General features: G+C 41.5%; 1 protein-coding gene across 1 annotated transcript in view; it reads left to right on the forward strand.

The window, feature by feature from the left end:
- Positions 1 to 26409, forward strand: part of KAT2B (lysine acetyltransferase 2B) — a gene marked incomplete at its 5' end in the record, with an annotated part of 101534 nt that overhangs the window by 72411 nt on the left and 2714 nt on the right. The window contains 10 exons of the mRNA XM_029213752.1: positions 886 to 1011; positions 3476 to 3612; positions 6051 to 6259; positions 7644 to 7770; positions 14013 to 14123; positions 16750 to 16893; positions 20981 to 21095; positions 22641 to 22677; positions 22915 to 22978; positions 23077 to 23161. Of these exons, the coding sequence (XP_029069585.1) occupies positions 886 to 1011; positions 3476 to 3612; positions 6051 to 6259; positions 7644 to 7770; positions 14013 to 14123; positions 16750 to 16893; positions 20981 to 21095; positions 22641 to 22677; positions 22915 to 22978; positions 23077 to 23161 (1155 nt within the window). The remainder of the gene's footprint in view (positions 1 to 885; positions 1012 to 3475; positions 3613 to 6050; positions 6260 to 7643; positions 7771 to 14012; positions 14124 to 16749; positions 16894 to 20980; positions 21096 to 22640; positions 22678 to 22914; positions 22979 to 23076; positions 23162 to 26409) is intronic.

Raw genomic sequence — 26409 nt, forward strand, 5'->3', positions numbered from 1 at the left:
GCTGGTGTGCAGTTTGATCACTGGCTTAGGGTGGGCTTTATGAGGTTTCTCCACTGTAGTGTTACCATTTCTCCTTTTGTAATAAAAAGAACAAAAGTACTTTTGTGGGGAGATACTTTGAGACTATCCTGTCTTTATCAAAATTATATTCATTGGGACTTCCCTGGTGGTGCAGTGGTTAAGAATCCGCCTGCCAATGCAGGGGACGCGGGTCTGAGCCCTGGTCGGGGAAGATCCCACATGCCGTGGAGCAACTAAGCCCGTGCGCCACAACTACTGAGCCTGCGCTCTGGAGCCCGCAAGCCACAACTACTGAGCCCACGTGCCACAACTACTGAAGCCCGCGCACCTAGAGCCCGTGCTGCACAACAAGAGAAGCCACCGCAATGAGAAGCCCATGCACTGCAACGAAGAGTAGCCCCCACTTGCCACAACTAGAGAAAGCCCGAGCGCAGCAACGAAGCCTCAGCGCAGCCAAAAATAAATAAAAATAAATATTAAAAAAATTATATTCACAGGGTTTAGACTGTACAGATGATTCTTCCCTGAATCAATTATTATATACTGGCTGCTTCCCCCAGCCCCTGCCAACTTCCATCATTCCCTTCTTACTTGTTGGCATTCTCCTGTACGAAGAGTTTCACCTTCTCCCCACTTATTTATTTATGATTTTATCAATTTGGACTCAGATATCTTTATTCTATCCAATGGGTTATAATCCAACCCTGTCTTTCTTACCATGCTCACATTGGCCCCATAGTTTTTATTTTAAAGATGACTTCTTTGGGGTGATGGGCAGGAATGGGATGGTGTCATGTGCACTTGGTTCCTTATTGCCTAAGAAAGAAGTCATTTAATACCTTCTTTTCCTTTTCCTGGGGGCAGTTATCAATCCACCTCCTGTGGCCGGGACAGTTACCTTCAATTCAAACTCAGCTTCCCTTGAGCAACAGAATGGAGGGAGCAACAGTCCTTCCTGTAAAGGTGCTTCGGGGCTTGAGGCAAACCCAGGTAAGCTCTTTGAGGGCATCATAGAGGACTGCGATTTGCCCTAGAAGCTTTATTATCTGAGGAGTGCCAAAGGTAGACTTCGAACAGATTGTACATGTCCAGGATCTCAATGGTTGGAACTCACTTTGAGCTGTATTGGTTAGTTACTGCTGTGTAACAAACCCACTCAAAATTCAGAGTCTTTAAACTGTAATCTTTTATTATCATAGCTCACTCATCCTGTGTGTTGCCTGGGAGGTGGCTAATCTCGGCTAGTCTCCTTCAGGCTGGGCTTGCATATTTCTCATCCTCCTTCTAGGACCATTGGGTTATCTTCACCTTCCCTTGGGGCAGAATATGTTCCTATTATGGTGGCAGAAGCAGCAGAAAGCAAGAAGAAATACACTTTCTTGAAGCCTAAGCTCGGAACTGGTACCCCATCACACCTGCCTCATTTTGTCATCTAAAGCTAATCATATGGTCAAACTCAAGAGTAAAGGGGTGGGGAACTGTACCCTACTCCTTTTATAGGAAGAACTGCAAAATCACATGGCAGAGCATGGATACAGGAGGGGAAAGAATTTGGCCTTGAATGTAATCTGCCATGTGGGCAAAAACATCTCTTAATCCTAAAGGCATTTCACAGTTACAGGATGTTTTGAAGGTTGCATTTCTGTCCACAGACTTGACCTCAGACAAATCTTGGGCATGACCAAAGTTTGACATTAAAGAAATGACGTAAAAGGGGGAGAGAAGAGGATTTTGAATGAAGTGCTAAGCATTTAGCATTGGTGCCACCACTGTCTCTCCCACGTCCAAGGGAGACATCACTAATTAATCTGGAAACTCTTTGCCAGTGAACTTGGATGCAGCCTAAGGTGCTTTCTTATCACATCACTATTAGCAGTCTATCAAGTTTGGGGCATATTGGGTATAAGCCTCAGCTCCAAAATAAATAGTTCACAATGTTAATCTTGGGGAATCTTGGAATTTGAAGGCTTCTTGGTCAAATGACTGAAAATATTCTCACTCACCTCCAGTCACAACAAGTAAAAAGTTATGAAAACAAGAACTCAACCAAAACTGTTTAGTAAGTAACATATAATATTTGGAGAAGCATCTTGTATAGACGAGATACTTGACATTGCTGTGCTCCTTTTTAGCTAAAGTTGACGGGAATGCTCTATGGAACATGCTTAGTGGGATTCACACCTGAGGAATAAATTAGGTTTGAACATCTAAAAATTAAAAAAATTTAATTGTAAAAATAAATGCATTATGACAGAAGGAAAAAAAAGAAAGAAAGAAAAACCAAACATGATAATAGAAGGGACAGAAAGCCACCATGTAATCTAAGGAGGAAGGTGGGAGAGAGTTCTCCTTGCCTTCGCCTGGCCTTTCCCAGCATGTAACATATTGAGAGTATACCTACTTCAAAGGCCAGTGGCCCTACTCACTTTGTGAGGCATCATTTTAAGGCAAAAAAGCATTGTGAGAGATAGTGAGGGTCATTTTGTGATGAAAAAATTAAATTCACCAGGAAAATAAAACAGTTCATGGGCTTCCCTGGTGGCGCAGTGGTTGAGAGTCCACCTGCCGATGCAGGGGACACGGGTTCGTGCCCCAGTCTGGGAAGATCCCACATGCCACGGAGCGGCTGGGCCCGTGAGCCATGGCCGCTGAACCTGCGCGTCCGGAGCCTGTGCTCCGCAACGGGAGAGGTCACAGCAGTGAGAGGCCCGCGTACCGCAAAAATAAAACAACAGCAACAACAACAACAACAAAACCAGTTCATGAGTATATTTCAAATATATAGACATATATACATGGCATGCATATGACCACGTATATCTATACATACATACATGCAAACATATATGAAGAGGGAGAATTAACAGAACTGCAAAGAGAAATAATCACTTCAAACCAACCAACAGTTGAAGTCTGGAAGAAACATCTCTGATTCATTCATAGATCAAGCAGACAAAACTGTCAGTAAGGACAGAAGCCCTGCAAACACGATCAACAAGATTAATCTAACATATGTGTAGAGAGCACTCAAAATCGGAAAAATGCACATTCTTTCCAAGAAGACACTTAATTTACAAATAATTGGTCAAGTCTTAGTCCATAAAGCAAGTTTCGAAAAATTTTGACCTTTGGTATCATATGGACCATGTTCTCTGACCACAAAGTGATAACTAGACTCACCCCTTAATATGCAAATGAAGAGACACATGCTTTAATAACTCATATATCAAGTTAAAAAATTATCATGGAAAATAGAAACTATTTAGATCTACGGTTGGCAGTTACTGTGAGACCTCCTCCCTTCTCTATCCTGCCTTCCACTGTGCCCCTCCCCTGGTACATGGAGGGTTGACGTCCACACCTGTCAGTGTTATTAGAAAATTAGTTGGATTGGTTGGCATGTGCTTTGTGGTCAAAATAACCCATCGTTTACCCTTTTATTTTGATCTTCAAGGAGAAAAGAGGAAAATGAATGACTCTCATGTTTTGGAGGAGGCCAAGAAACCCCGAGTGATGGGCGATATTCCACTGGAATTAATCCACGAGGTCATGTCCACCATCACGGACCCTGCAGCGATGCTCGGGCCAGAGGTCAGCAGGGTGAACCTAGGCAGCCAGCTGGTGGACCCCTTCTACTCTCCGGGCCACTCCAGCTGTTGGGAATGGGGATGGTATTGCCAAGAGAGAGCATGTCACGCTACCCTGGTTTGCATTTTGCCTGGTGGTCAGGGTCGGAAAGGGAAGAAAAGCTGATGGAGAGCTGATTCCCCTTGATGACTGTCAGATCACGGGAAAACACAATCTCACGCAGTTGAAGGCATTTCTCCTTCAACTTTTTATCTTGAAAAATTTAAACCCTCATAAATGTTGCAAAAAACTCCATGATAAAGATCCAGAGACTCTTTATTTAGATTCACCGATTGTTAACATGCCTCATTTACTTTCCCTCTGTGGTGCTCTCTCTCCTGTGAAGCATTAGGAACCATTTCAGAATTCAATACAGATGTCATAACACTTCACCCCTAACTATATTTGCATGTATCTCCTAAGACTGAGACTGTTCATTCACATTACCTCAATGCAGTTATCACCTCCAGCAAATTTAGCCAGGTTACAGTATTATCTAATGTATGGGTTGGCAGTCTACAGCCTGCGGGCCAAATCCAACCCACTTGCTGGTTTTGTAAATAAAGTTTAATTGAAGTGTATTGTCTGTGTCTGCCTTGCATTACAAAAGCAGATCTGAATTATTAAGATAGGGGAAGACTGACTGCAAAGCCTAAGATAGTTGTCCCCTGGCCCTTTATAGAAAAGCTTGCTTAGACAAAGTTATATTAGACCGTTGGCCTAATATACAGCCCATATCCAAATTTCCCGTATATCCAAATTCTGTCCATTATAACATTTGCTGCTGTTGTTGGAAGATCAGTCAGGGATCACGCACTGCATTTAGTTCTTATCTCTTCACCTCTTTTTTTTTTTTTTTTTTTTGGTCACGCTGTGTGGCTTCCGGGATCTTAGTTCCCTGACCAGGGATTGAACCTGTGCCCCCGGCAGTGGAAGCATGGAGTCTTAACCACCAGACCACCAGGGACTTCCCCTCTTCACCTCTTTAGTCTCCTTTATTCTAGAACAGTTCCCCAGCCCTCTTTTGGTCTTTTGTGGCAGCACTGTTGTTGCAGAGTCCTGGTCACTGGTTTTGCATAATGTCCCTCTACCTGGATTTGTCTGTTTACCCATGATTAGATTCAAGTAAAGCAATTCTGGTAAAAGTACTGCTGTCAGTCTCATTGTGTCCTATCCAGGGGCAAAGCAGTTTAAGACGTTTCTGACAGCTTCCAGAAAATGAAGAAATGCCTCGGAGATTATTTTGCAAAACATCTTTAAAAATTTTTTTACTATGGCTCTGCTAGATCAAAATATCCATTTTTAATGTGTCATGTTTCCTTGAGGTTTATTTCATGGTAGTGAGATAATTCAGAGAACCAGAATGTTGTTAAGAGAGAGATCTTCTTATAAAATTGTTCTTTCCATTTCCTTCTAGATATCCAGACCTGGGGACTTATGACTGTAGTACCTTTTGTGTACTTGTCTTCTGGGGATTTAGTAACTTCATGGATTAGTTTAGCTCAGTTTTTTTCAACTATAAAATGTGGGTGTAGTCACACATTTCAGGATGTGTTGGGTGGCTTTAGTAGTGTCCTGGAGTTGACTTGTACTGGTGTGCGCAAGGCAACCGTTACCTTTTCAGGAATTTTGTGTGCTGGTTGTTAAATACGTTGGTAGCTTGACAGTGGCATCCAGGCACCTGGGCAACACCATAGACCAGTGAAATGAGCATGTGCCGCCAATGGGCTTTTCTCCCAGGGGGAGCTGTTGTTTGAACACTGACCTGCACCCCACTGAGTGCTGGCACAAGGTTGTGCTGCGAGCTGTGGTTGAGCGTGGTCAACGGAGACTCCCGTGCAAAGAAAACCATCTTCCAAGAAGAGGTGCTGACAGTATAAATAAGACTGCCACTACTGGGCCTGTACTGGGATCTGTCATCCCGAGGGTGCTATAATGCTCAGCCAGATGGAGTTCCTAAAAACCAGGGACTGGCAAACTGTAGCCCTCAGGCCAGATCCAGTCTGCCTTCCCCCCTCTTAAGTAAAGTTTTATTGGAATTCTGCTTCACCCAGTCATTTATGTGTTTTCTACAGCAGCTTTCGCCCTACAGCAGTGTTGGCCAGTTGCCACAGAGGCCTTATGACTTGCAGATGTAAAATATGAGCTCCCTGGCCCTTTACAGAAAGTTTGGGGACTCCTGATCTACACCAAACCTCCGTGTACCCGTAGAATACTCTGGTCCCTCCAGATGCTCTACCTACCTATTTTGTTTTCGTAACTTGTGTGTGTTGGTTGGGACCCTGAAAATCCACAAATGTGCGTCTTATGAGAACACAGAAGAGAGGCATTGCTATGTCCTATCCCTCCTGTCTTAAGAGAAGAGCTCTCTGTGTAATGTTTTCCTGTCTCCTGCGTCCCAGACCAATTTTCTGTCAGCACACTCAGCCAGAGACGAAGCGGCAAGGCTGGAGGAGCGCAGGGGCGTGATTGAATTTCACGTAGTGGGCAATTCCCTGAACCAGAAGCCCAACAAGAAGATACTGATTTGGCTGGTGGGGCTGCAGAATGTGTTTTCCCATCAGCTGCCCCGGATGCCAAAGGAGTACATCACACGGCTTGTCTTTGACCCGTAAGTTGTGCTCTGCTCTTTCTCCTCCCTTTTTTCCCTCTTCTTTCTTTCTTTTTTTTTAAAATTTTTTGGCCACGCCACATGGCACATGCGATCTTTGTTCCCCGACCAGGGATTGAACCTGTGCCCCTTGCAGTGGAAGCACCGAGTCTGAACCATTGGATCACCAGGGATCACCTGTCCCCTTTTTTCCCTTTTAAATGAAAGAGGAACTACTCAGATAGCTGTAGTCACCCACCGAGTCCTGCTGCCTCTCGTCACACTGTGGATACAGAGTGGCATCACGATAATTGCCACGGCTAAAGGCATTAAGATTAATTTTTCAACAGTTCGTCAATTTTTTGTTAATGAGGCTTTATATTTTAAGTTGCTGGTGACCATCCTGTGCGTCATTCATTATAGCAATGAAGGAATATATAAACACTAAGAAGGCGTCCCACTTTTTTCACAGTCAAAATATTCTTGATTTTGGTATCTTAACTAGGTACCATTGTTGCCAGGGTCTGTAAGCCCTGAGAAGATTACTGGGGTATTAGACAGGTTAACTTTGACAATCCATTACATTAAAAAAAATAATAATAAAGCAAAAAACAAAAAAGTAAACTTCCCTACTTGAATGTATTTTAACACATGGAACCCAGTAGCCTATGTGCATTGTGATCCATGCATGGGACTATTCAGAGTGACGTTTTAGACAGAAGGCCTGATAGGATTCTGGAATGCAGGTTTTAGCAAATTGTACCTGTGGGTTTGGTTTTCTTTTCACGTTGTTTCCGTGCTGTTTTTGAGTGAGACTAAACTCTTCAGAAACACATACCATGTTTGTCCCTGCCTTTGTGTTCTCCCTCTGGACTCCCACTGTGGGTCCGTGGGCATCAGTCAGCACCTCCCCACACGCTCTGTTCTTTTTTTTTCTTTTTTTTTTTTTGCAGTACGCGGGCCTCTCACTGCCTCGGCCTCTTCCGTTGCGGAGCACAGGCTCCGGACGCGCAGCCCCAGCGGCCATGGCTCACGGGCCCAGCCACTCCGTGGCATGTGGGATCTTCCCGGACCAGGGCACGAACCCGTGTCCCCTGCATCTGCAGGCGGACTCCCAACCACTGCGCCACCAGGGAAGACCCGCTCTGTTCTTTATTTGTAACCTCAGAGCCTCCTTAGGTGGCTGGCCTTTGTCGCCACGGAAGCTCTGGTGCCATCTCCGGCAGGCAAGCTTGCTCTAAAAGTCCACAGTAAAGAATGGTCTGGCGAGATGGAGGAGGTTTCCGTGGAAGAATCAAGAAGAAACAACCCCCTGCTTTTCCTGGCTGGTTCATGAGGAACACCCCAAACAGTATATTTGTATAACCAAGAGAAGTAAAACTTTGACATAATCTTATTCTTTCAGGAAACACAAAACCCTTGCTTTAATTAAAGATGGCCGTGTTATTGGTGGTATCTGTTTCCGAATGTTCCCATCCCAAGGATTCACAGAGATTGTTTTCTGCGCTGTAACCTCCAATGAGCAAGTCAAGGTAAGCGTGACCCAGGAGCATCCTCTCACTGCGTGTGTGTGTGTGTGTGTGTGTGTGTGTGTGTGTGTAGCGTACACGCTTCCTTGTATCCACAGTCAGGCTCTACCGGGCTTTGTTGGACCTGGGCGCAGGGTCTGGGGACACCACACAGCCCCTGGTGCAACTCAGGCAAAGTTTACAGCAAGTGAAGAGATGTTTGAAAACACGTCTCAGTGTTACTGATCATTTCCACGTGCAGACATGTCTACACACACCTGGGGACAGTGCACCACCAGAAGGGGTGTGGTGCGATGTGGATTAGGGAGATGATTTAGGTGGCTCACACCTCAGAAAGATTTCTTATGACCTTATGCCTAATGGGGGACAAGGACTAAAGAAATTCTGTCGGGGAAGTCATGACATTTGAATAAATTTATTACTGAGTTTCAGAAATATTCATGCAGGTTTGGAATGTGGGTCTTTCTGGAGTGTGTGTGTGTGTGTGTGTGTGTGTGGCTGGTTTGCCTTCCCGATTGTACTTGGCATGGGTCCCTTCCTCCCCAGGAGCCAGACTGTCTTATTGATAGTGTGCTTGGCATTGCAGTCTGACTGGAATAAATCAGATTCTCAATTGTCAGAAAGATTTAGATTGTGTTGTGTCGTCCTCTGCTGCTTTTGTGAAAGTGGAACCAGAAATGTGTCTTCAGGCTGTAATTCATTTGGTACTTTGGGAGCCCTAAAATCATGCAAAAATACGGCAATTGGTGGAAAGATAAGTAGCTCAGGATTTGATGGCTGCTGAGAAAAATTATTGGCAGGTCTAAGGCAACGTTGTCCAGTGATATATAATGCAATGGGCAAGTGTGAGCCATGTATGTGATTTTGAATTTTCTAGTAGCTACATTAAAAGAAAAAAAGAAAATAGGCAAAAATAATTCTAAAAAATTATACTTTATTTTACTCAGTACATCCAAAGTGTTGTCATTGCGACAGGTACTCGGCATCCAAGAATTACTGAGACATTTTACATTCTTTGATTTGTACTAAGTCTCAGAAATCAAGAGGGTCTTCTGCACTCACACCTGTGTCAGTTCGGACTAGCCACGTCTCAGGTGCTCACTGGGCTTGGACAGTGCGGGCCTAAGGACATTGCTGCCTTCTTCAGCTCCAATGAAGCAATGCCAGTTACAGAAACCAAAAATGGGTCTCTGGAAGGAATCATGACCTGCCTGCCGGCTGAAACCAGGGCCATGGGTGCTTTTGGCTTCATTAACAGCTCTCCTCTGTGTAATGGTCACGGTGCCAATTAACAGCTGCTGTGGTTTCCTCTCACAAAGCACAAATGGGGCTTTTGTCTTTGACTCACAGCACTCAGCATCCAAGGACAGACAAAATTCATCAGTATCAAATTCATCATTCTGACCGGAGAAGGTGAGGGCCCACATTTGCCTGAAACCGGTCTCTGGCTCTTTTTCAAGGAACTTTGACTCTGTGTCTTTAGATGGTACTGTTGCTGTGCTTATCACAGGTTTATTTCCCCCTAGCCAAAGTGAGAAACAGTAAGTGTCCAGAATTTAGGAACTTACTTAAAAGAAGAATTTGGTTTGGCTTTTCACAGGGAGAGGAGCTGGAAAATATGTCCTTGGTTTATAATTTCAGAAGATTGCCTAATTTTTGTTTGCAAAGAAAGCTACACCAAGCAGCTTGTTTGGAAAGGTTGGTTAAGGTTGCCTTGGACACGTTTAGGATACCAGAGGGAAACTAAAGCTGTTTAATATGAATTGGATGCTTTGTCTTATTACTTCCCAGAAGGGCAGTGTATATTTTTTCCCCCAAACCATGTAATTTTCTAAAGACTTGAAGGAAGGTGGCCAAACATTACAAACTGAGTAGGGAAAACTACAAGAAAAGCCACCTTTTGTAAATGATTTAACTGGTTTTAGAAAATGAAGATTAATCTTTCAAAACTGGATAGAATGGATGCATGTGATGGGAGTCAATTGTGATAGCACTTATTTGTGAAAACAGAAAGTTCGTAAGTGGAGGTTTACAATTTTGATTTGAGATATTAAAAATCTTGGCTAAATGATACTTTAAAATTTGCACGCACTCATTTTGGAGACTAAGCTTATATACAGATTCCTGTGAATGCTTTAAATAAGATTTGTATATGAATTTATCTTGCTCAAAACACATGCAAGATAACATTTGAGAATTTACTTAAAGCTCCTCACCTGGTTTTAGAATAGCTTATCTAAGAACTGTTTGGGTTTGACATAATATGCAACTTTAAAGTTACATGGCTAATACTTATTTACCATAGTAAGTATTTAAATAAACACTGAAGTTACCAGGTGGATTTGGAAAGGAATCCTTTTGGTGATAGTTGAAAATAAAGGCATACAAAGGAGGGAAATAGTTCTGGGGTGAAAAATCTAAACATTTGCATATAATAGCTTAACACTGTTAGTGCCTCTTTAACCAAGGAAATACACAGAGAGGATTCAAGTTAAAAGGCACAGTCCCTACTCACAAGCAGTTGGAATCTGGAAAATTTCTTTGGAGAAATGACAGATTAGTGGCTGTTGATGAAGAATACCTTATGCAGGTTTTGAGAAGCTATTTACAAAAAAACCATTATTCTTCTGCTTGAGTAAAATCCTTGGATTGTGGGTGAAGGGGAGAAAATGTATAGTTCTATTAGCTGCTTACAAGATGGTGTATACAGTGAAAGCCTAACTCTCTTCCATCAACCACATCTAGGTTAAACTCACTTCTAGGTTAAAGTGAGTTTCATCAGAGGACACATTTCTTACTGATTCCTAGATATTACTGTTCTTGTGCACATGCAGTAGCCAACCCTTCCCTTTTCTCCAGTTTTTTTCCCCCCACTTTTCTTTAAAAATTATATTTAATTACATACATCATGCACAGATACATTTTCAGAGAAAGCAAAAATCCCATCCCCCCTTCCCCCTGCTGTCCAGTCATTGTCAGCCTGCTGTGCATCCTTCTAGGTGCTTCTCTATATTATGTACATGGACATGTACCTGTCTGTGTGGTGTGTTGTTTACATAACTAGAATTCTTACTGTACACGATTGAAAAAAAACCTTTCCATTATATCTTGGGGATCTTTCAACTTTAGTACATAAACGTGGTTATTTAAATTTATATTTAGATCAATTAAAATTAAATAAAATTTAAAATTCAGTTCCTTAGTCACTCAAGTCCTCGGTAGCTGCATGTGACTAATGGCTGCCATATTGGATAGCATAGATGAAGAATATCTCCATCATTGCAGAAATCCCTATTGGACAGGGCTAATATGGAACTATTTTATTCCTTTTATATAGATTTGCCTAATGTAGATGGACCATAATTTATGTAACTGTTCCCTCTGGAAGACATTCATGTTTATTTCCAGTTATTTTCTATCACTAACAGTGCTCTGTTTGGAAATGATTTCTAGACACTGAAAAGTGGCATCGCTGTAGGAATGGCTATGGCCAGAGTCTCAATTTAAAACCTTACTTCCAGATCACCCTTCTGAGTGGGTTTACCAGTTTACACTTTCACCAGTGGTGCTGGAGGGTACCATTTCCCTGGGTACTGTCAACCTTAAAGAAGCTTGCACATTGCAGAGTGAAATATTGCATCTCGTGATGGAGTGCTCTGATTACTATTGGGATCAAACGTCTTTTTTTTTTTAAATTTCTTGGTTATATTTATTGCTTGTTCCTTTGATGATTTATCTTTTTTTGTATTGATCCTATCAAAGGTATTATTTATGCATTCTTGATGTTAATTTTTTATAATATCTTGTATATCTATACCATCCCATTTTGTCAATTTTGTTTATGGTATCTTAAATTGCTTATGAAATCTGTAAAAGAAGTTTTAAACTTTGAAGTAGTCTATCTACTTAATAATCAGTCTTTTGTGCTTTCGCATTTTATATTTTCTTTAGGAAGCCTTTCTATATCCCTAGGTTATAAACCCACTTTCCTGTATCTTTTTATAATACTTTTGTATAGGTTTATTTTTTCCTTACATTTAGATTTCCAGTCCGTCTTCTTGCCACTTGACAAAACTTCTTTAAGGCTTAGCTTACACATCTTTTTTTCCTTCTCCCTCTTAAATATCTTATAGCCTTTTTCTCTATTATAGGTACAAATACATCACTCTGTACCAGTGCTGTGCAATAAAAATACATCTGTGAGCCTCAGATGCAAGCCACATGTGTAATTTAAAAATCGCCAATAGTCGTATTAAAAAAAAAGTAAAACGAAACAGGTGAAATTAATTTTGATATTTTCTATTAAACCTAGTGTGTCCAAAATACTGCCATTTCAACATGTAATAAGTTTAAAAGTCATTAATGAGAGTTTTTTCCCCTGGTGTGTATTTTACGCTTGTATGTCTCATTTGGACTTGCCACATTTTCATCGCTCAAAAGCTACACATGGCTAGTGGCTACCATATTAAACAGCCAGTTGTATATGTAGTTATGAGTTCTATATGTCTATCTTCCCCATTTTACTATCTTCTCAAGAAGAGAGAGATTTCATTCGTCTTTTTATCTGAGTTTTATTCAAACTCACAATGTGTCAATGTTGTGACATGTTTGGGAAAAGCTAACATGTCCATGGGTAATATCAATGGAAGAATAATTTCCAGAATAGGGAGATGGTAATACGCTTCTCCTATGTACTGGGCAGACTGTCCCCTGAATATTATTATGCTTGGTCTTGGGATCCATGCTTTAGAAGGGTATTGTTATGCAGCTGCGGTCCCCAACCTTTTTGGCACCAGGGACCAGTTTCGTGGAAGACAAGTTTTCCACGGACCGTGGGAGGGGTGGGGGGACTGTTCAGGCGGTAATGCGAGTGATGGGGTGCGGCAGATGAAGCTTCGCTTTCTCGCCCGCCGCTCACCTCCTGCCGTGCGGCCCGGTTCCTAACAGGCCGCGGACAGGTACCAGTCCGCGGCCCAGGGGTTGGAGACCCCTGTTATACAGGAGAAAACCCTGAAAAGTGTGACTAGATTGAGAAAGGGTCTTCCGATCATGCCATATGAAGAACAACTGAAGCTTGGCTTAGTACCTGGGAGGTAGGAATGGGCATGGGTGAGGGAGGATAATTTTCAAGGGTTTGGAGAGTTGTTAAAAGCAGAGACCAGCCTTTGTTATTCTAGGAGTAGAACTAAGGTCAATAGGTAGAAGGAACAAGGGGTCAGATTCTCAGGTGAACATAGGAAAAACTTCCCAACCATAACAGTGGCTGAAAATTAATTGGTCTAAGGACTGAGCGAGCACCCTAAACTGGAGGTGTTCTAGCAGCTCACGTTTCCAAGGTAGATGGCAGGAGACTTCTAGTGTCACATGGGATAGAATTAGACCAGATGACTTCCAAAGATCCTTCTCCCCTGTGGGCCTGTAGTTCCATGATAACATACCTATGAGCATGTTTGAGTTCTTTAGAAAAGTGTGTCACCAAATTCTAAAATATTGATGTGGAGGTATTTGTATGTGGATGCTTGGGTTTACCTTCATCTTCTTTTTATGAGATTCTAAAACCATCCCTTTAAATTTATAGATTTTTCTTTAAGCATTGTACATCACCAAAAAATCTGGTTCATACTTTTTTTTTTCATATTTCAGTCATTAATTTATTTAACATTGTTCACTATTTTTAGTTACTTCCTAATGTCTTCTGGTTCACTCAGAGGTTCGGGGCTTCTCAGACTTTGCTTGGAAAGGTCTGATAAGACCAAGTTGGAAACCCTATGTACGTGATGATACAGTTCTTTGGAAGGACTGCTGATTTGTTGTATGCAGGAAACACCTGGATTAGTTAATATTCTAGTAGAGATTAGCCCTTCTCATTTACATTGCTCTTTTCATCTCAGGTTCTCAAATACTTTAAACATAAGCAGAAATTCATAATCAGTATTTATTCCAAAAACCTCTTTATTAATATTCAATGTGTAATCTCTAGGACTGAATGAGCAGCTTGTAGCCTTGGTGTGTTCTTTTCGAAGAGCCAGAAACTTGTATTTTCAAAATATGATTGTATCTCCATTCAGGGATTTTGAATTTGTTTGGTTTTACAGCTCATTTTCAAAGTTCAGAAATGCAAGAAGGGTGTTGGTGTTATACTGGCAATACATACTCCTAAATTTGCCAGTATTTCCCAGTGAAAATATGGGACTTTCTTTTCTCCAGAACCTAATATATTTGTCTGCATACTGACTTGCCCACAGGGCTATGGAACACACCTGATGAACCATTTGAAGGAATATCACATAAAACATGACATCCTGAACTTTCTCACCTATGCAGATGAATATGCAATTGGATATTTCAAGAAGCAGGTGGGTTTTTTCACATGCAACCCTGTTCTGTCGTTCCTTTTCTTAATATGCACTCAGGTAGCTTTCATGCAAATAAGTACCCACCCCCCGCCCCCCCACTGTTGTCTGCTTATAAGAGGGGCATCCATTTATTTTGCAAGCCTTAAGCCAGAGGTAAGCTTCAGTCTGGACTAGAGGGTATGACCAACACATTGTAAGTACTAAATAAATGTTTGTTGAGTGAATGAATGAATGTCATCTATAATGTGCTATCCCCAGGCTAAGGAGAAATTCCCATTGCTGGGGGACTAGAGTTCTCCATGAATGAGAGAAATAGATTCAGTCTCTGGAAGACCTTCATTTATGACAGCAGAGAGGAAATTCTGAGGTTTACAAAGGGTTCCAGACAATCCTGGTCCAACAGCACACAGGCAGCTGGGAGCTTGGCTGCATCTTAGTTCTTTCTGTCAGAAGCTTCCATCTCAGCACTCTGAGGATTATACTTTGCTACATATTTTTTAATAGTGCTTTGTAATTCTAAATTCCTAAACATTTTCCATTTGCTTTTCTGATGACAAAAGTAATGTGTAGTTACTGTAGAAATTTTGGAAAATGAAATGATGCACAAAGAAAAGAAGAAAAATTGCATGTAATTCTACCACCCAGAGAAATTTACTGTTAACGTTTTGACAGATACCCTTCTAATATTTTTTCTCTGTGTGTGTTTGTCTGTATATAAACACAAAAATTGGCTCATTATTGCATGTAATTTAATCACTTATGTTTTTAACTTAATATAGTCTCATTTTTCAAATATGATTTTTGATGCTTCTCTGAAATTTTGTTGTATAAGTGGAGAATAATTTATTAAACCAATACCACATTTGGGGGACATTTAGGTATTTTTTTAAGTAAGTGTCCATGTGTGAATGTGCGCTTCCAGAAGTATTTAAGGTTTTGTTATGCACTGCCAAATAATTTCTCCTCTTGTCAGCAATGTATAAGGGAGCTCAGGAAACAAGTTCATAATTGAAAAAAAATATATTTTTTTACCCCTTTCCTAGGTGACAAATTGTGCATGTTTGCATTTATTTGATTATTGTGAAGTTTGACTTGTTTTTCCTTATTCATTGACCCTTTGTATTTCTTCTTTTTTTGAATTGCCAATTCATTGCATTTTGCCTCTTCTTCTATTAAAATATTTATTTTTATATTGATCTATGAGAACTCAGATATATAAAGATAGTAACCTTTTATTTTATGATTTTTCTCCCATTTGTCATTTGTTTTTCCACATTGCTTATGGATTTTTTTTTAATGTACAGAATTTTAAAGATTTTATTACATAAAATCTATTAACCTCTTTTTAAAATATAAGTCCTTATATGACTAGAAAGCTTTCACTCCTCTGATGTCAGATAAGTAACCTCCTGTTTATTTTCTTCTCATTCTTTAGGATGCCTTTGTGACTTTCGTAATAAAACTCACTAGAGAGAACTCAGTGGGTTTGTTTTACTGGGGGCTTGAGTGTCAGCTTTCCTAGGCAGTAATGACATTGTAGAGATGAAATCTCAGGCATGCTTCTTAAATGACTTGTCTGTGGTCCTCTTTGAGGCTGATGTCAATAATTGCTTGGAAAATAAGTTTTTGCTAAAAGAGGAGGCAAGAAATTTAAAGTCCAAGTAATTTTCTGCAAAAATTTGAAATAGGCACCATAAAGAAAGTCGTTAAAGATATATGACTATATGCCCTATATAACTATATTATTACAGCTTAAAGTATGTAAATGAATATACTGCAAAGCGTTAATATCACTGAAACAACCACTGTTGTGATGGTCTGGAAGTTTTTCTGTTTTTTAATAAATTTTTAAATTTTATTTTATTTTTGGCTACGTTGGGTCTTCGTTGCTGCGCGTGGGCTTTTTCTAGCTGCAGGGAGCCGAGCTACTCTTCGTTGCGGTACACAGGCTTCTCATTGCGGTGGCTTTTCTTGTTGCGGAGCACGGGCCCTAGTCACGTGGGCTCAGTAGTTGTGGCTCGCGAGCTCTAGAGCGCAGGCTCAGTAGTTGTGGCGCACGGGCTTAGTTGCTCCGTGGCATGTGGGATCTTCCTGGACCAGGGCTCGAACCCGTGTCCCTTGCATTGGCAGGCAGATTCTTAACCACTGTGCCACCAGGGAAGCCCGTCTGGAATTTTTTTGCCTGTCAAGTAGGTGTTTCATTTCCTCAACATCAAGGTTCTTATTGCTATATTTTTGGACAAATTTTGCTTTCAGAATTTAGATCAATGTTAGTTATTGATTTGTGGAGCATCCTAGAGACCCCCTGTCTACTTTGGGAGAAATTGTGCAGTTTAATGCAAAATTAAACCTTATTTTTACTTAATAGCTATTTTTGTTAAAGACTTTTTAATATTATTTGTGTTTTACTAGGTTTATTTTTTATGTTGAATTGCTTCCTATTTGCACAGTTGATTTTTGATGTTTCTGAACTTCTTGGAAGGGTTTCATGCTAATTCTCCCCAGGATAATAGGATGAGAGCTTGGACCTGTGCTGGGCACCAAGACAGGCCTAGCACATAGTTAGCACTCAGAGAGGATGTTTGATGCACAGGCCTCTGTATAAATGAAATTATTGACTTTGCAGGGTTTCTCCAAAGAAATTAAAATCCCTAAAACCAAATACGTTGGCTACATCAAGGATTATGAGGGAGCCACTTTAATGGGATGTGAGCTAAATCCACAGATCCCATACACAGAATTTTCTGTCATCATTAAGAAGCAGAAGGAGGTAAGTACGTGACTGACTCGGGGGAACCAGACTGGTCTGTGCAGACCAGTCTCTTTTGGGGTGAAGCGTGCATCACTGGGCTCTGTGGGTGTGGGTCTGCTGGGTACCATAACCTCGGTTTGCTCTGTTTTGTCTAGATTTCTTCTTTGAAGGTATCCTTTATCTTCTCTCTAAATCACCACTTCTAAGGGGGTCAGTACCTGTTAAATTGGTGTAAAATACAAAACTTGTAAAATATAGTAAATCTTAATTTCACCTTCAAGGCCTCTTACATGCTGGCCTCATGCATCCTTCTCAAACCCACCTCTTTCTTTCCCTTTGTAAACTAATCTCCAAAGGCTGTTACTGATGCTTTAACCCTCTTGCTTGGTATCTTCATCCTTTACCCACTTCCTCTCCCAATGCATGTACACACACACACACACACACACACACACACACACACACACACACACATAGATGGGACCACTTCCACCTGTTTTCCATTCCTCTTCGAACTTCTTGAGCACTAGTTTGATCCACTCATTTGAATTTCAGTTAGTCATTACCTTCCATATTTATCTTAGTTTGTATTCACCTCTCCTTCGGCATTGCAAGTTCTGAAGGCTTATACTTCCAGATAGTAAGTGATTTGTTATCTGGAGAGGACTCTTTTTTTTGGCCGCACTGCATGGCATGCGGGATCTTAGCTCCCCGACCAGGGATCGAACCCACGCCCCCTGCAGTAGAAGCGCAGAATCTTAACTACTGGACTGCCAAGGGAAGTACCAAGTGATTTGGTATCTAATGCTGGGATGAAGTCTTTTATGCATATGAACTAAAAGAGAAGCAGTAAAGGGAAACGTTGATAGATTTGACTACATAGTAATTTTTATATTTCTCTCAGTCAGGGAAAAGAAACATACGGAGATCATAATTAGGGGAGTGTAACAGAAGCCGTTTATTAAATGAGTGAACTTTATGTGTTAAGCCCAGGATCATCCCCTTGGTCCCCCTAGTTCTTGGAGTTCAAAAACTGGGAATTTGCACCTGGGTCACCCCACATCAGTCCCACTTGATACTTCAGTTATTCATTCGAGTGTACTTTTCTCTAGCGAGTAACAAAAAAGACCTCTGCCTTAAACCTGTCTTTGTTTTCTGGTTTCTGCTTACTTCCCTGATCCCAGTTCTTAGTTACTTGTCAGATGTCACTGACATAACATATGTAAAGCTCCTTACGCAGTGTCTGGTGTATAGTAGGTGCTCGGTAAGTATTTTCCTTTTACTTAAAGTAGCTCAGAGTTGTTCTTACGCTTCCCGTGGAAGTGAGCAAAAGGCTTTTATTAAATTAGAAAATAAAAACAACCTCTGTTGTTTCTTGGTCAGAGACGTCAGCCTAAGACAGAATTCCACATAGGGTGCTTGGAGAGTTAATACAAGCACAGCAGGCTCCTCTCCCTGTTTTCCTCTGGGCTTAATGAGCAGGCCTGAATTCGCAGCCCGTTGTGCAGAGCTATTTTAGATGGCAGCAAAGCCTCAGCTTTTGAGAAGACAGTGCCCCATCCCCTTCCCCTTTCTCTCCCCTTGGATTCCTCCCCTGCCACCTCCCTCTCTGCCTCCAGCCTTCCCTGACAGGCGCACCACTGAATGCATGAGAGATCGGAGGTCGCCCTAAGAAGGTATTTGGATTCACGTAATATCTTCTTCCACAGAATTCAAGTGATTTTTACAAGTATCATTTATTCCAGCTCTGGAAACCCCCTTGGGGAAGGTAGGGGCGAATAGTGGGAAGGAACAAATTGTAGGGAGATGGAGGGTCTTCCCCGCCGTGGAAGCGTACAGAGCAGTCACTTGTGGTTGTGGTTAGCGGGGCTGGAGAGAGAACCAGTGCAGTTGCATAGGTGGAGCGGCGGGTGGGAGCTGAGTGCTGTGGGGAGTGAGGACTCCAAGGCAGGGTGGGATGCAGCGGCCCTAGCATCATCTCGCATCTTCGGAGGTGGCGTCATGGGACACGTGTCTAGAACGGGGTGGCCTGGAAGGGAATCAAGCATGAGCAGAGATTCAGAGTCCAACATAAGTGGATTCACGGGTATCTGCACACCTGGGACCATAGGCGTGTGGGTGATGAAGGCCACTACTTGAGAAAGTGTGAACAGGCTGTGAGCAGGCAGGACTGAGCGTGGGTGTGTCTGGGGGGCTGGGAAGTGGGGGTAATTCTTAAACCTCCGTTCACATGTGAGGCTACGTGAGACTGGGCTTGGAGGGGCCAAAGTAAGAGTGAGGAAAAGCAATGGGATCTTTGTAGGAAGACATGTTAAAACTTGGTGAAATATTAAAGATGGGGGAGTTGCCCCCAATTTTCTGTTTGGGAAGACTAACACCAACAGCAGTGGAATGAGAGACGGATTTAAGTAGAGAAAGATGACAACATGGTGATGAAGTGAAGACATTTTCTAGGGAGGTGAAGATAAGAGACTGGAACGGAAGTGAAATGTCTTCTTTCTCCAAAGTGATCTTCAGAGGCGCAGAGAGGTTGCGAAGCCCCCCGCGCCCCACCTCCATTACCAGTCACCTCAGGGTGCTACCTGAGGGTATGGAAGCCACCTGCTAGGCTGTCACATTTGAGGGCATCCTTGGTGAAGAGAAAAAACTTTCAAAATTATATTTGAAATTATATTTTCTGAAGGCCTTCATATAAGAGATTGTCACTGGGATTCTTTCTTTAAAAAACTTTTTTACTGAAATGTAGTTGGTTTACAATGTTGTGTTGGTTTCAGGTGTACAGCAAAGTGAGTTATACACATCTGTTCTTTTTTAGATTCTTTTCCATTATAGGTTATTGCAGAATATTAAGTATAGTTCCCTGTGCTATGCAATAGGACCTTGCTGTTTATCTATTTTATATATAGTAGTGTGTATATGTTAACCCCAAACTCCTAGTTTATCACTCCCCCACTGAGATGTGCCGTAAGTGTAAAATACACTCTGATTTTGAAGACCTAGTGTGAATAAAAACATGTAAAATACCTCATAATTTTTTTCTCTTGAGCATATGCTGCAATGATAATATTTTAGATATATTGGATTAAATAAAAATATATTGTTAAAATTACACCTGTTTCTTTTTACTTTTTTTTTCTTTTTTTTAAAGTAGTTACTGGAAGATTTTAAATTACATGAGTGGTTTACATGATATTTCTATTGGACAGCCCTGAGTAGATTTACGAGGAATATATTTTGCCAGAGTCCCATTCATTTTATGAAGTCCTGTGTTTAATTGTTAAGATTATGCATTCATGCTATGGCATTTACCAGCCTTATGTCTGAGATCAAGCAGTTAGGAACTAGAATTTTTTTTTGTTTTCCTTTGTGAATTCGATTAATGACTGCTACTGTTTTGTGTTTCCCAAAATTCAGTTATGATATGGTTAATCTCAAGATGGTGATTTTTGAGGGCTATTTTATTTTATTTTTTCCTTTCCTTTTTTAAAGGGAAACTGCTCTGGAAATAGTTACCTCAGGGCATTAGGAATTATTTTATAAAACAAACGGACACCTCTCAAAATTCCCTAATCAGTTCTGGTGGCCCCCATCCTGGTTGTGTTGCCTTTGCTCATTAGAGCTGTGTTTTGGATGCAGACAGCATAGGTTGGGGCTCAAGCCTTGAAAAATGTGAATAATGGGAAAGCCGTCCTCCCAGGCTTTGGGGACTTCGTGAGTTTGTCTGCCCCTCGAGTAGAAGGGAACAGTTCCTGGTCATGGGATGTGAAGAGGCTCTGACGTTGCCTGGGCTGCTGCGGCTGAGGCTCCCAGGGGAGGGGGCAGAACATTTGGCGCTTATGCTAAAGAGGACAGTGGGCCCTTGGGGCAGTGTGTTCTCTCAGTATCGGCTTCTTTTCAATGGAAGGGAACAAGTATTCAAAGGCGGCTGGGTGAATGACATTAAAGGCATGGTATAATAGAATGCTTTCATGTCTTACTGTTTAATAGCATTCACCCTTTTGTTTCCTGAAGACTTAATTTTGTTAGGAAAATGACTCCATAGACTGACTTAAACTGTAGCCACAGACTTCTGTCACTAAACATATTTTCTTCTTGTGCTTTACAGATCATTAAAAAGCTGATAGAAAGAAAACAAGCCCAGATTCGGAAAGTCTACCCGGGACTTTCCTGTTTTAAAGATGGAGTCCGGCAGATCCCGATAGAAAGCATTCCTGGAATTCGTATGTATAGATCTTCTTCTAAAAGCAAAACCTTTTGGTAATGCCATGACAGTGTTGGAAACAATTATACCAGAATGCAGTGATTTGGAAAGCTTCTTCCCCTGTCTGTCTCCATTTGTGTTATTGTAGTCTTTAAGAAGGGAGCAAATGCTTTCCTTTTACATCTTTTCTCTGTTTCCCAGTGCAAACAAACCGGAAGAGAACTTAGTTGACCTCTTGTTGTAGCTGTTAATGCCCATCGTTTATGAGAGCCTGTTATTTGTGGCACTGTGCTGGACACTCCCCATATGTGACCTTGATGGCAGAGAATTCTACTCAGAGGGGAAGGTTGAGTCTCAGGATGGTTAAGCCCTTTAACCTTAAACAGCGCATGGCCAGTGAATGTCAGGAATAGTAGCAGCCCTATCCTGGCCTCCTCGAGACATCTTGCTGTTGGTACCCTGCCTCACTGCCCTCCTGGGTGCAGCCTGCATAGAGCTGTGCTTGGGCTGAATTAGTTTCCACAGACCTCTAAACAAGATGATTGCAAAGCATATACTTTGTTTCAAGTTCCCTATTTTAGAGTAGTTTTCCCAAGGGTTCTTCTCTGTGAGTATATTAGAGGTGAGTTGTATTGGGTTAAAACAGCTGTTTTTGTAGATCAAAAGCTATGAATATCGGTACTTCCATTCGGTTCAAATCCAGGATCGTCCAGTATATTGAAGATTTAATATAAACAAAACCAAAGCAAACAAACTAAAATTCTCCGGAGAAAATAAGACATTATATGGGCAAGATATATTTCTTCATTACAGAGTATACCCTACAGCAGATCTTAATTTCCTTGTCAGACCTGGAAATTTTGCTTCCATGTATTATCCTTATTAATAGCTCCCCTGTCACTGGATGCCTACATGTGCCAGGCATTCTTCTGTTTGTTTGTTTGTTTGTTTTGTGTGTTTTTACATATATCAACTAATCTCAAAAGGAATCACATCAGCTCACTTTTGGAGTTCTGTTTTATAGGTTGATAAACAGAGGCAAAGGTTGACTAACTTATCTCGGGTACATTAGCTTTTAAGGAGAGAACAAGAAATCAGTCCTGGTCGATTGGACTCCAGGCTGTGTCTTCTTTCTGCTACAGTAAACCATCTTGCATTACAAGCAGGGTCTGCCCCAAATAAACTCGAGACCAGGACAGAGTTTGTTCCAACCTAAAACAACAGCTTAACTCTTTCACAGGGTGATTAGCAAAAACCGTGACTTAGGGTTTTAAAAAAATACACACCCACAGTACCAGACATATTTGTTTTTTATGCCTTCCTCTGAGAGGTTGAAGTTCCTGCTTTAAAAAGTACTAACAGACAGAGCAATGTCAGTCTTAGAAATGTTTTGTATTGTTAGGTGTATGAGGAAGTAAAGAATTGTAGTTAAGTTCAGACTCTTCAGATATAGACATTTATTGAGTCGTGGCTATAATTTATTGTATTTTTGATAACTATTAAATATGTTATTCTCTTGACCGAAAGCAGTTCTCATTCAGTGTTTAATTTTGTTGATATATAGGAGAGACAGGCTGGAAACCGAGTGGAAAAGAGAAGAGGTAAGTGTGATGGGCCAGAGGATATTAATGCAAGTGTTCTTTTTCCCCTCCCAGAAACTTAGAGAAAACAGGCAAACTGATTGTAGTCACCATCACAACACTTGTTAGGTTTCAGTTTTCATAAAAAATTCTGGAATGGTTCTAATTTTAAGTTTCTGTAAAAATGAGCTGGAATCACTTGGCAAGAGAAGTGAAAACTAATCATTGTTCCTTCTTGTTTATTCTTTTCCTTTCAAGTAAAGAGCCCAAAGACCCCGACCAGCTTTATAGCACCCTCAAGAGCATCCTCCAGCAGGTGAAGGTGGGTGTTTTGTTTTCCTTCACCTCATGCAAATATTTTGAAATGATTTCCCACATGGCATTTCCATATTAGATACCTTACTTTTTTCTTTACCCAAGAGCCATCAAAGCGCTTGGCCCTTCATGGAACCCGTGAAGAGAACAGAAGCTCCGGGATATTATGAAGTTATAAGGTTCCCCATGGGTAATGCCATTAACATTTTCTAAGTATAGATTTAAAACTCTCTGGATGGCGGTGTGGGGGACAAAGGGGTGCCGAGGTTGATGTGCACTCTTCTGTTGTAGGGTGGAGGGCCGGTGGAATCAGAGCAGGAGGGTAAAGGGGAGGGGATGGCCGTGTTCATTAGGCTCCCGCTGCTGCCCTGTAGCGCCCACACCATCAATGCGAGCTGCAGACAGCACTGGAGATGAGAGTCAGCTGTGTGGACATAACCTTGATTATATTCAGTTTGGTTGCAAATGGAAAAACATCAGCTTGTCCTCTTGATATGCTTGGAGAGTCTGAGAATTTTTTGAAGGTAAACAGACGAAGCTAGATCAAGCCGCTTGACTGCTGTACTCTTAGATGGAGAAATAATCATTAATGCAGCTCTTGATTTTCCACGCTCTTGAAGGAGACTGAGTGTCACTGATTATACTCCTATTTTAAGCTTGGTCCCACATCCCCAAACAAACAAAAGAAATGCCTTTAGAAATGTAGAATTGTGGAATTTGCTGCTGTGTCTGCACCAGGCTAAAAGGAATGATTAATTGAGTCAATTGAGAATCCCCAAATTAAACTAATTTGGCATTGTGCAGATGACAGACCACGAGCTGAATTTTTTTTTTTTTTTTTCCAATCAGCTGTGTGGCCATTTTTCTGGAGAGGGCCTGTATCTTCTGTCCCTTTTCTACCTGGTGCTAAGAAGGTATTAAGATGTGAAAGGAAGAGTGAAAGGGATCCATTAGCTCCCCGATAACAGAGTTATTTGTAGATTTTTCTGTGGCATTATCACACGAATGTTCTACACAGTGGTGGTATTGATTTCAGTAGTCTCTGGTCCTTAAGGTGGACACACATCCGTACGCTTTTCTTTCCCTTTTCTATCTGCCTCGCTTCTGTGTATTTCAGTACATGAAAATCAGAGTAAGGGTTGAAGGAGTGTAGAATTCTGAATGGAAGGCTGACTTGGGAATCAGTATTTCCCAGGATGTGAAAAATATGCTAAAACCCTTTAAGTCCATTTCCAAACTTACCTGACCTTGGCATCCTCGTCACCTGGGCTGCCTCAAGTTCTTTTGTGAAATGCGCAAGGGAGGTTGCGTGAGCCTGGGGAGAACGGTTTTCGGCCCTGTCCGTGTGCACTCTGAAGCCCTGCGGTGGCAGGTCCAGTGGTTCCTGTCGGTCATAGCCGACTCCCAGCCTGCCCTCTGGAAGCTTTCTGCTTGGTCCAGCCAGAGGAGGGTGGGAACCTCGCCAGCCGGACACCACTTGTGCGCACAGCTGAATGCTCGTGAGGGGACAATTGACCCCACTGAGCAAGGCCAGTGGTGGGCTGAGGTGTGCGTAAGCAGCGTTAATGAAAACAGTAGATGGTGCTCTTTGGTTGGAGCCATGCTTTGTTTTCTTGGGATGCCCTTGCCCCTAAGATGGTCATGTCTTTGAGGACAAGACTGACAATCGGTAATTTCACTTTTTCTGCCATTGCCTTCATGGCTTTTTCAAAAAACATTTCTTCTCTTCCCCCCCACCCCCATGCCCTAAAAAAACCTCTTTTCTTCCATATGGATGAGATCCAACCTGTTTCATTAAGGAAATGGCATTCAGTACAGCGTCTGAGGAGTGGCCCGAGCTTCCCACACATGGGTAGCTAGGCAGGTAGGCAGGGCTTTCCTATTTACCCAGATTTCCCAACTTTTGGGGATTTAATGAGTAATTTAGTGTTGTCTCCATGTTTGTTTTCACTAGTGTTCAGTTACCTTCTTTTGTAACCCAGGCCATTTGGTCAACCAAAAGCTTCTAAGAAGGCCAGAGGAAGGAAGCCGTTATCTATAACTTTAGAATGGAAAGGAAATAGAGAAAGGAAACATGCAGAGTTGGTTGTAATTATTCAGAAAGCTCCAAACCCTTTCATGATTTGTTTCTGCTGTATTTGAGGCTCTCCCCATCACTCCTTTCCTCCCGCCTTCCAAAAACTAGTGGGGAGAGCTTTTGTGTAAACTTCTTTGTGTCAAGTTTCATTCTTTTTCCCCCTTTACTTTTTTTTTTTTTTTTTCTCTTTTGGTCACACGTCTCTTCCTTCTAAACATCGTAAACATGATATCAGGCAGCATATCCTAAGTGGTGGGCATTTAGGTGGGAGGAGGGTAAGCATCCAGTTTTACCCAGAGAGGCCGGTTCCACTGCTCTTTCTTTATTCAACGAGAGCACCTCTTCAGCTGTTCAGTTACACTCAAGGTGACACGTTTACTGGGCTATTTGTGAAGCCTTTGTGTAGCTTAATACTTTTCAGTTTTTCTCTCCCTCCAAACTGTTTCAGTTAGAGAAGAAAGAAAATGGAAAGTTGAATTCACAGATGTGATGACATACTTCGAACCAAGATAGGCTTTATTTAAAAAAAAAAAAAAAAAAAAGGCTTTAATCAAAGGAAATAGGTGAACGCAGATATTTCCTATTTTTCCTTTGGAGTTTTGTGGTAGATTTAGGATTTTGCTGCAAATGAATTTCTCCCCATTTTGGGATGTTGCACATACGTTTATTTATCTTATTAAATGATAATCTCAGTGTATTTGGTTGTCAGTTTCTCTCCCTCTGGAAAATTTGATAATATAGTGGGAATTTGGGTTGTTGGTAGTCAGAAGTATTTCTTTAGTGATTTTGACTTATTTTTTCATGCAGAGTTTATATAATTTTTTTCGTATTCTTTTCCATTTTGGTTTATGACAGTTCCCTGTGCTATACAATAGGACCTTGTTGTTTATTTTATATATAGTAGTATGTATCTGCTAATCCAATTTAATAGTTGATATAATTTTTTTTTTTTTTGGTATGCGGGCCTCTCACTGTTGTGGCCTCTCCCGTTGCGGAGCACAGGCTCCGGACGCGCAGGCTCAGCGGCCATGGCCCCCGGGCCCAGCCGCTCCACGGCATGTGGGATCTTCCCAGACCGGGGCACGAACCCGTGTCCCCTGCATCAGCAGGCGGACTCTCAACCACTGCGCCACCAGGGCGGCCCAAGTTGATATAATTTTTAATGATAGAACCAGACTTAGAGACAACTAGGGACCTATAAGTAGACAAATGTTAGCATCTTCTAATCTTCGTGGAATTCTTTAAATTCGTTCTGAGAGTGAAGATTAAAGAAGCCTCATTATATTCTTACAAGTTTAGATGAAGCACTGTTTTCCTTTGTAAAATAATTTAAAGCAAGTAGATATATTGGGAGAATATTC

The sequence above is a fragment of the Monodon monoceros genome, unplaced genomic scaffold, assembly GCF_005190385.1.
Source record: "Monodon monoceros isolate NGI ecotype Baffin Bay Population unplaced genomic scaffold, NGI_Narwhal_1 Super_Scaffold_11, whole genome shotgun sequence".
Lineage (NCBI taxonomy): Eukaryota > Metazoa > Chordata > Mammalia > Artiodactyla > Monodontidae > Monodon > Monodon monoceros.